Here is a 10,861-nt window from a genome sequence, read left to right on the forward strand (position 1 = left end):
AATAAAATAAAAAATAACCCGACCCGATGTAGAACTTGACCGGTTTGAGTTTGGAGGGACCCGTTTCCAGATTCGCTCTACTATTAGCCGACCTTTTGGCAGTTGGTAATATTATATAATTATATATGTATAGTTGGTAGAAGAAAAATAAATTGATTGAAATACAAGCAAAAATAACAAGAATAATTATATTTTCACCCCTTATTTATAGTCTATTTATATAAATTATTTTTTATTTAAAAAAATTATACATACATCCTTAAAAACATCAATATTATTACATAAACTCCAAAAGTTTATAATGTAAGAATAATTTATATAAATAAACCATAGGTCAACGACTGAAAATATAATTATCCCAAAACAATTTTTATTTGATCTTCACAATGATATGAATCTTTTCAATTAAATAAAACCCGTAACGTAACTACAGTTAAAAATTATCTTTAAAAAAGGGATAGAAAATGATTTATAAAGTATGTAAAAAAAATAAATTTCAAGATATCCAAGTTTTGACATAGTAACTTGAATAACTAATTGTGGCATGTTAAACATTATCAAAATCATTTCAATTGTTAGGCAACATTTCCCACTTTTCAACTTTTTGTGAAATTATTAGTGGAAGATGCTATATATGTTGGTCCTTAAAGTGGAAAATAAAGAAGAGAATAACACAAGACATATGAAAAAGGAATCACATACAAGAACTACCTCCTTTTCAATAAAAATTGATATGACCATAGGCTTCATCATCATTTTTGCCTAACTTCCTAGATAAAGCTAGATCAATTAAATTAAAAAACAAAGAGAATTTGTAATTAATGGGAGTACAAGTTTGAAGCAGACAATTGCAAGATATTTAAATAGACTGATGAACATATTTATACATTTGAGACAGAGAATGGTAGTTCTATATATAGAAAATTATGGCTATATACAGTAGTTGAAATGAGTTCTTTTTTTCTTTTTGGTCTCATCTCAAGCCCAACTACAAAAAAATGCATTTACAATATAGTAAGGCTCCTATAAATAAGACAAGATGGTGTATAGCAGCATTGCCAACAGGTGAAGCTTATCGATCAGATAAGACAGAGGCACTCCAGGAAAGCATTACGTCCCGAGCAACAGAAGGAAAATCTGAAAGAGCCACGAGAGCAATGAGACGTTAGAAGATGCATGCAGTGAGTTTAGCTTGTACTAGCTGGAATTTTTAAGACACAATCTTCAAGTCAATTATGATGAAACTTTACCTCGTGCTACTTGTAAAGCGACTGAGGGTACATCTACTTGGTCCTCGAGAAGTCTGTATACATCCACAAGCTGCAGAAGCACATTCCTGTTAGTTATGAAGGATCTTGTTACAACAAGTTACTTATAGATTTCACATACCTCTTGAATGTGAAGCTTGGAATCTTCAGTAAGAGCAAGCAGAAGTTGTCTACGAATTCCTTCATCAATTAGGAAAAGGCGAGCCCCATCCTTGATTGTGTCTGTGAGGTCCAATTTCCTTTCAATTTGCCGTTCTCTAGATCTTTGCCTGACATAGTAAAATGCTGAACGACATAAACAGCTGAAAGAATACATGCAACTGGTGTTCATTTGTTCTTTCAGGGTTGGGGAGAAGACTACTATGAAATATTCCGTTGTCGAAGGAAAAAGAGAAGCAAAATGAGATACAAACATGTTATTTCCCTGCAATGCAGGGTTGCTGCTCATCTTTGCCACATTTTCCTTTGCTAGAATAATAAGGTTCTCGAGTCGTTTCCACTGGAAAACCCCATCTTTAAATAAAACCTGGCAAATCAAGCAAACGAGATAGTCACCAACAGCATTTATTGCTAAATGCTAATATTCCTTCTACAGATCGATCAAGTTACGATACTGGAGCATATAAGGGCCCGTTTGGTTGTGTTTTCAATGAGATTTTTTCCACTTTTCACTATTTGGGTAGTTGGGATTTTGTTTGGTCAAGCCATTTTCATTGACAATGCATTCCTATTTTAATTCTCAATTTTTTGAAATTATAGGTCACATGGGTTTGTCATACTTGTCTTATCTTGTCAACATGTCTTTTTTTGTTTCAAATTAATTAAAATTGTTTCAAATGGCAAGACTCACTTTGATTATTTTATAATTTTACATGTTCAATCAATTTGGTCATCTGTCACATCAAAAATACATATATCTATATTCAACATTCTCACACCATATACCTATATTTGAAAACAAATAATCCAAACATATTCTCAATTTTCGCACAAAAACCAATAAAGCATTTCTACACATTTTCAATTGTTGGAAACTGAAAATGAAAATGAAAACACAACCAAACGGGCCCTAATATTTCGAGCAAGGGTGGGTAAAGCACAAGAAAGCAGGATACAGATTATACTTGTAAAATGGTGTGTCTTATGGCACCCTAAATGATTGGCAGATTTTGCCAGTTGTTTCAGACTTATGTTATTACTAAAAAATAGATTATTAGAGCTCAAGCTTTGTCAATTGCCATGAAACCAGAAACTGAAGGTTGACTGTTGCTTATGATGCCTTAGCATGACATCATTTGTGCTTAGATCATGGACGATATCACATAATCAGTGGAAGATCAATATCTTCGATGAAATATGATGTACATTTTGATGCTTTATTTCAATACCAAATGCCAACAGTTGAGAGGATGAATGCAATTGGAAGTTGGAACTCAAGGAAAATAAAGCATTTGCAAGCATAAAACCCAAGAAACAGGGGACCATAGCATGTATGGCAAAAGGTGGCGCAGTAACCTGAATAAGACGTTCACGTAAAGCAGGATTAGGATCTGTGAGGAGGCGCTTAGCCACATAAGGATAGGCAACCTGGTTCAGTTATATGATTAGTTACCAACAAGAACAAGAAATTGGAAAATAGTTGAAAATGATAGGCAAGCTTGACAGGGTCAAAAGCGAGATCTTGTCATCATCCAAGAACAACTGTTTATTCGATGAATATGGTCAAGAAGTCCATTCCAGCACATGATGCTCATTAGTCCATGAAGAAAAATACTAATAAAGAAGCATTTCTCTGTTGATGCAAGCATGTTTCTATAGCTAACAACTAAATTGACCATAATTTTTATTGAAACTATTGCCATAGCTGCATCCCCATTCCTCAGCTGAGTTCAATGTGTCATTTGGAACAATCTTACAGTTTTTGGAGTGTACTACCATAACAGCTGTCATGCCTGAGCAGCACTACATGTCACAACTATACATTCAGGAAAAAGTATTGTAACTTACAATCTGGAGTTTGTGGTGAACCACAGCATCTTCAAGAAGCCAAAACCAAAAAAATAAAAGTTTGATATTGGCTTACTGACAAAATCTTTCTCCTGAAGAATCTGGTTTAAGGTGTTCTACATTCATAAATTCAACCTTTACAGACTTGATTCAGAGTTCCCTCCTAAAAAATGCATCTACTGTTCTCAAAATGACTTGCAGATATGATATCTTTAATGTAATCACAGTCTCATGCACATTACATTACAGCATCATGTACAATTGATCATGAGTGAACTGGAGGATTGGTTCTTCCAATTGCCTGGGAAAACCAAGATTGTGGTCCGAGGCTTGTTTAGTTCCCGAAAAAGCATATGAAGAGTAGAATTCAAGCATGTTTGACCAACTAAGATGCGATATGGTTTCTATCAGCTAGCATATTTTGGACAGCAGAAAATCAAGAAGCGAAATAAAGAAAGCTCAACATCAGACATGCAAGAAAACTGGGAGAGACAACTTATCCGAGTGCTTTCTAGTGATGGAGGTGAGCATAAAGGAGTGTTTTATGGTCCATTGCCAAGAGAAGAACAAAAGAAAGCGACTACTCCACGAGGTAGATCAGAGAGTAAGAAGTTAATGTGTAACTGCACTAGTTTCTTTCTTCCAGAATATTAACTTATGCTACATTCAGATCAAAGGATTAGAACTCGGATCCAAAAGGAGGACTTGGGGAAAGGATATCACATGACTTCATATCAAATGGATTTGAAATCCATTAGACTGACAGAAAACATGGTTCAAACTGGGAATTTCAAGGGCCAGAATCCTCTGTAATATGGAACTATTCCAAAGAAGTTCAATGGTTTTGTTATTATGATTTGGATCTTTAGCTCCACGACCATCAATCACAAAAATCATAGCATTTTTTATTTGTCTTTTAACTCTACAGAATATTAGTTGTAGGCATCATTCAATAAATGGCAGAAAAGTGAGCTTCTGCACAAGCAGTTCTGTGATGTCTGTATACACCTCCCATGTAATTTCAAATTTTTAGAAGGTTAAGCTTATATTTTAGACAATATCTTAAAGAGATGGAATGGGGAATTCGTCCTCCATGTCTACAAGCAGTAACCCAGTATAGAAATTAAGACTAAAGCAAAAAACAAATCACCTCAAGAAATTTAAATTCAGGCTTCAGGGTGAAGCAAATGCCTTCTTGAGTCAATAAGGAGCGAATAACAAGAGAGAACCTTTCTGGAATGCGGATAGGATAATTGTAAACTAGCTGGTTGAACTTGCCTGCAAGAAATGCAACACAGTTACTCAAAAATGCAAAAATGTTGAGTAGCAGATCATTGAAAAGCAACCTAGCAGCCCAAAGGACAGAGAACTTCATTAGCTGCTAACCATGTGGATGAAAGATAATCGTAATAGTTAGATATGCAACTCCAACATAAACGATCACGTTCATAAACCTAAGACAAAAGATTGTCGCACGTTAAAGGTGAAACATGTTGCTTCTTTTGGTCCAATAGTATTGGCAATGACTAGTTCCCAATCTTGACAAAAGAAATTGCGTCATAAGCAACTAAGCCATTGCAAAGTAGAACTGACTATAAACAAGAAGAAGAACTTGAAGAATCGAGTTAAATACAGGACATGAAATTGAACCCATGCCTGCATACAACACACACATTTAAAAAAAGAGAAACAACAGAGTGGAATCCTATCAAACAAAATAGAAATTACTGAGAATACCTGTAACAATTCTAAAGTTAAAGTCCGAAAGCCCTTTCCCAACAGAGTTCTGCCATATTGCTTCCAGAGCTGGTATAATGGGGGCGACATCAGTTCCACTAGCTAGAAAACCAAGCCTAGTAAAATCATTGGCCATCTCAGCGTAATCTTCATTTACAGCATGGACAACAGCATCTATAAGAATTTGTTTATTTTGCTGCAAAACAATTGCAAAATAAGTCGGCTAATAACTGTAATGAAACATGAAAAGGTAAACAAGGCAGCACAATGTGCTAATAGAAGTTGGCTGCTTTTAGACCAGGACATTTTTTCCAATACAGAGACTTAATAAATAAAATAGTAAAATAGCATCACCAGTTGTTCCCCATGAAGATAAAAGTACCACAGAAAGAACATTTACATTCAGTGGACAGAAATGCCGGAACACTCAGCTTCTAACTACTACGTTTTCTATCAAAGAGAAACAGGGGCATACATAAAAGAACTTCACGGAATAGCTATAACAATATTTGTTAGAATAAAGTTTTCAGATTTTATAGCATCCTTGCCTTCTGACCATGAAAAAGTTTAAAATTAAACCAAAAAGTAAAACATAATTAGAAGTGGATATCATAAACCAATACAAGCAATAAAAATGAGCAAACTAGCAGTCAATTGTGTGAAGATTAGCGAACCACAGGAGAAGAAAAGCTAAATTGTGAATTAACTGCTAATTATTCAACATTCCAATATATTACACCTGACTCAGAACAGCCACATTCCCAAAATCCACGTATGCAATACGTCCATCACGCATGGCAAAGATATTTCCAGGGTGTGGATCACCATGAAATAGACCAAACTCTAGCAACTGCCGCAAGGCAGCACTTACTCCAACAGTCAAAAACCCATCTACATCAATTCCTTCATCCTTGATTGCCTGTGTTAATGAAGGAGCACGGTTAAAAACGTATTCAGGAGCTAAGCTAACTTTCTATAAGTTGATTGACTTTCAAACCTGAGGATCTGTGCACCGAATCCCATCGATCCACTCCATCACTAACACACGTGAACCAGAAAGCTGCTTGTAAACACGAGGAATTTTAACTGTAGGGTCGTCCTTGAAATTCTCAAGAAAATCTTCAATATTACGGGCTTCCTGGGTAAACAAACAAGATGGATATTATAGGTCTCAGCACCCGCATAAAAAAGGGCAAGTTCACACCAGTGCAGTTATAATTCAGGCCTATTGTCCAACGAAACAAACAACATGAATTGATCTAGAATGGCAAAAGAAAAGAAGGATAAGAAATGAGCCAAAATAGATGCCACAGACAAGGCATTTTATTGTTAGGGCATAGCAATATTGCTAAAACTTTTTATGTATAATTGTACAAAGAAACAGTTAGATATATTACATTAACCTAGTGAATAATATGTGTGTGGCTATATATATGATTTTCTCCACCTGTATGAAGGCTAAGAGTAGATGGTCATACCAGGGTATAATCAAGCTCCTCCAGAAGCTTCTCACCAAATTCATCAACTATAAGCTCAGCATTACAACCCAGTTTTTGCAAGCTGATGCCGTTCAAGAATGATGCTAGAGTACGGAAAAGAAAAAGATCTCTATAGATAATGGGCTCTATCTCAGGCCTTTGAACCTGCAAGAAATTTAGATCTAACTTAGTTGGGGTTTATCGAAGAAACAGAAACCAGGAGGTTAAATTGTCATGAGTTTAAACGTGAAAATGAACTGTCAACAAATGTGAGAGAAACACGTGCCAAGAATAAGTGGAAAAGAGAACCGTGGTTTATAACTGCAAACGAAGAAATGGGACGCACTACTTATATATCAGAATATTTATTGCTTGTGCAAAGTAATAAAGCATGGAAAAATTCCAAATAATATGCTGCCCTGATGAATTCTTTTACATCTTCAACGAAATTCAGGAAGAGGATTTTGTGATACGTTTATCATCCTGTCCACTAAGTCTGAGTAAGGAACTTTAGCTATCACAATGATAGTTAATTACTAGCAGTAAATTGTTAAGTTATTTTATCTAGCTTCTTCATTCTGGGGCATGGGAGTATAAGTGTGATAATCAACAGATGTTATCCATAGGCATCTTTAAAGAGGAAAAATCTATGACATGCAAGAACAAACTCATATATAGAGAAACAAAAGCATCAACATGAAAATTGATTAAACTTATAGAGAACCTTAATAGCGACGTCCTCCCCAGATGACCGGAGTGTAGCCCGATAAACTTGGCCCAAACTTGCCGCTGCAATTGTTTGTGATGAAATTTTGCTGAAGACAGCCTCAAGAGGTTGGCCTAGTTCCTCTTCTATGATGTCAAAAGCTACCTACACCAATCTAGTAATGAAATGCTCAATTAAAAATAACATGAGAATATGCATCATCGAAAAGACAACCAGGTACCTGATTGGGAAACGGAGGAACATCATCTTGAAGGATGCAAAGTTCATTCATGTAATCTTCTCTAATAATATCAGGCCTATTTGCAAGCACCTGTTTGGCGAAGGGGGAAAAAGGAGAAAAAGCAAATGAATACAAAGTTGGTTAGGAAAATGTTAAATGAAAAATGCAGAGATATGCTTCAACAGCAAGCAATGAAAAGTCGGCTAGGAGTTTGAATCAGAGGATGAATTCCTAAACATTGGCATTTTGGTTATATTTGAGATAAGAAAGAAATAGACCCATCAAAACTCCAAAAAGACATTTTAGAAGACAATGTTATTTATACTCACTACTCCTTACCCCTAAACAGAGAAATGTGCTACTGAGATCCACGAGATGAGCACTGACTTGCGAGTTATAGAGAAAGCACGCTACTAATAGAAAGCAAAGTGCGAGTTTCAAAGCAGTTGCACGAAATTTTCAACCTCAAATACATGGTTTATCTTTTGGGCTCTTTGAAGTCTATGAACCCTGAAAATCATGTTTCTTTGTATATCCAACATTCTTTCATAACCAACTATTAACAATACTGTTCCTCCACATCTTCTCTTCTTTTGCCAAGTCATCCAAAATCTAAGCAATGATCAAATTACGAAGGAAAACAAAAAAGAAAAGGAAGAAGAATAAGAGGAAAGAGAGGGAAAATGCTTTCTCCCCAGTGACAAACAACATAAGCTTATGGAACCTAGAGGAAAGGAAAAACCTGTCCAGCTTTGATGAAAGATGGGCCCAAGTCACATAGGAGATTCCTCAATTGGCGAGCACGGAAAGGAACAACTTCTTCATCACGGCCCACGAAACAATCATACATCAATGTAGACCAGTAGAAACCCAAATTCCATACAATTTCCACTCCTCTACCAATTAATGATAATATTGCACCTCTTGACTCCAGTACTTTACTCCTCACCTGCACAAGTAACCAAAAAAATGTCATGCAAGACCAGGATAAAATTTCTAAAGCAAAATGTACGCAATGCTTATGTTGCTCCAACTAGTGTGTCTAGGAAGTGCAAATTTATAATCTGTCTATGGTCTGATTTTGCTCCTAACAAATAAAAAATCAACTGAAAATAATTGAAACAGAACCTGCTCAATTCACAAAACAACAATGTTCATCTATAGAGCACCATCAGATATGACTCTCAAGGATGGATTGCAACCTCTCATACATGGTCAAGAGCATCAAGGATGTCAAGATAATGCCAGCACTTCTAGCAAGAGAAAAGCAATATGTTCCAAACAATGTCTAACAAATTTCTTCACTGAATTATTATTCGAATCATATCAGTTTCAGCATTTCAAACCAACAAAGCATATCAAGATACAGCACGAGTTTGTCTATTGACAAACAAAATCTACTGGGCCAGGAGCACAACCAAGATTGAAATCCAACAAACTGATAGAACACATATTAAGGTGGGGTAAGATAATGATTCATGGCGATGAAAATGAAGAAGCACAAGCCAAAACCACGAGCCATGTAAGTATAACCTATGCCTTGATTACCGAGTTCCTCCAATTCATAATGCAAGGAGAATAAATCAACAATAAACGCACAAAAATCGAAATGAAAATTCAACAAAAATAAGTTTAAAAAAAAAACAACTACGTACTGATTCTGGGGTGTACTTCCGAAAGGGGACACAAACACCGCGTTCAATATCTAGCTGCTCCAACGCGCTGCTGCTACTTGTACTCAGGGTCTTGTCGACTTTTACCAATGAATCGCTTTGCTGAGCTCGAATTCTCACTGGTCTTCTTCTACTGTTCGTTTTAGCTGAACAATCTCGATTCAACTTCACAAACTGCCGACGGGTTTTCCGATTACTAACCGCCGGCGACAGCAACGACGAAGATGCAGAGACGCACACACCGATCGGACAAATCACTTCCATACTTCCTTCAACACCTTCCAACAAGACTAATCAAACTCAAAACGGGTGCGTGCTTGTATGTATATACGGATACGGATTCCTCAAAGTTGGGCCAATTTGGAGGTGGGTTTCTGTTCGGATTTCATGCGCATGGTGTGGATGTGATGTTGAAGGCGTGCACGCAAATGGGGATGGAGAGAGGAGCGAGTCGCTGCTTTAGAAGTTGTACATGCTTGTTTAAAAGTTGCACTTTTAATTATGTGGTGGCTGCTCTGGTATATTTCTTACACATGGAAATACTAGGACCACAATCATTCTTCTAATGTAATAACAAAATCACAACCTAACTTCTGTATTGACTAACACTTGTGACACTTGCAAATTGTGGTATGAACATTTTACAGAATGTGATTTTTGTACATAAATTGTTGCAAGAAATTAGAGACAGATGCAACTAACAAGACCTACTAAACCAACGTGCTAAAAAAGAAGAAAATAGTTTGTTTTATACAATTAACGAAGTCGCTTCTACTACTCTCCTTGTCCATCCTCTTCAATAGTTGCTCCCTCAACTTCTCCTGCTCTTTCTTGCAATTCTCTGTTTATCTCAATCGCAACATCGGCTGCAACTATAAATACATTCGAATTTGGCCCAACAGAAAGCATCATTTGCAGCCGGGATGTGAAGTTTTTGAACAAATTAGAAATACGAGTAGAACAAAGAAAATATAACAAAATCACCGGATAGACGCACCAGAAGAGAACTTGGGATAAGAACAACAAAGCCAAGAACAAAATCATAAGAGCAGGAGAGAATTTCTTGACTTGCAGGGTGATAACATACCTCATATTATCCGGAGGGACTAATGGGATTCCGACAGAAACGAAGGAGAAGACCAAGATCAAAATGATAACAAAGCAAAACTTCATCCAAGTAAAGTTAGCTACAATGTGAAAGGGATCCCATTGCGTCGGCATAGCCATTTCGGATTTCACATTGTTAATAAGAAGCACCAACACATATCTTAAATCTAAGACAGACATCTTTGACAAGTGGTGGACGTGCAAGAATATCAACCTAAGCTTAGTTACATTTACATGTTGTTTCTGTTTGTTTCACTATCAGTATTTATACTGAATTTCTAAAGCATACACTTTTTATATGAATTGTATGGTGCAGACTTTGCTGATCAACTTTAAGTAATAATTAATAATATCTCCATGTACTAATTTTATTAAACTATGAAAAGCATAGTACTTGTATAGTTCTTGATTTTCCTTTTAGGATGATGCCTTCTGTCTGGGTATCTCGCCTATTGACCATAAGCAAAAGGGCATTGTAGGTTAGAATTCAAACCATCCAGATTGAAGGTGTACGAGATAAAACAAATTATTAAAGTGGCACCATTAAAACTCAACTCGGCATGCGATGCCTTAACGCGGACCATTAAGTAACTCCTTTTTGAAAATGTTGTTCATATCAATATATAAGTAGATCTTTGTTGTTT

General features: G+C 36.2%; 1 protein-coding gene across 1 annotated transcript; it reads right to left on the reverse strand.

Moving 5' to 3' along the window:
- LOC105164972 (uncharacterized aarF domain-containing protein kinase At4g31390, chloroplastic) lies at nucleotides 835–10,425 on the reverse strand. Its single transcript, XM_011083825.2, has 14 exons — nucleotides 9,093–10,425; nucleotides 8,180–8,386; nucleotides 7,438–7,527; nucleotides 7,215–7,361; nucleotides 6,491–6,655; nucleotides 6,010–6,150; nucleotides 5,752–5,931; nucleotides 5,013–5,208; nucleotides 4,426–4,553; nucleotides 2,784–2,855; nucleotides 1,682–1,794; nucleotides 1,390–1,537; nucleotides 1,251–1,320; nucleotides 835–1,137 (listed from the first exon to the last, which is right to left on the reverse strand). The coding sequence occupies exons 1-14, from the start codon at nucleotides 9,372–9,374 to the stop codon at nucleotides 1,073–1,075; spliced, it is 2,004 nt and encodes a 667-aa protein (XP_011082127.1). The 5' UTR covers nucleotides 9,375–10,425; the 3' UTR covers nucleotides 835–1,072.

This window comes from Sesamum indicum, linkage group LG6 (assembly GCF_000512975.1).
Source record: "Sesamum indicum cultivar Zhongzhi No. 13 linkage group LG6, S_indicum_v1.0, whole genome shotgun sequence".
NCBI classification, from domain to species: Eukaryota; Viridiplantae; Streptophyta; class Magnoliopsida; order Lamiales; family Pedaliaceae; genus Sesamum; species Sesamum indicum.

What these genes read in the sequence shown, in the direction of transcription:
- LOC105164972 (XM_011083825.2), bottom strand. Translation starts at nt 9,374, where the DNA reads ATGGAAGTGATTTGTCCGATCGGTGTGTGCGTCTCTGCATCTTCGTCG. An exon ending in CTTTCATCAAAGCTGGACAG is followed by an intron (nt 7,528 to 8,179) that starts GTTTTTCCTTTC and finishes TTCGCCAAACAG; the next exon opens with GTGCTTGCAAATAGGCCTGA. An exon ending in TTCGGTGCACAGATCCTCAG is followed by an intron (nt 5,932 to 6,009) that starts GTTTGAAAGTCA and finishes TCATTAACACAG; the next exon opens with GCAATCAAGGATGAAGGAAT.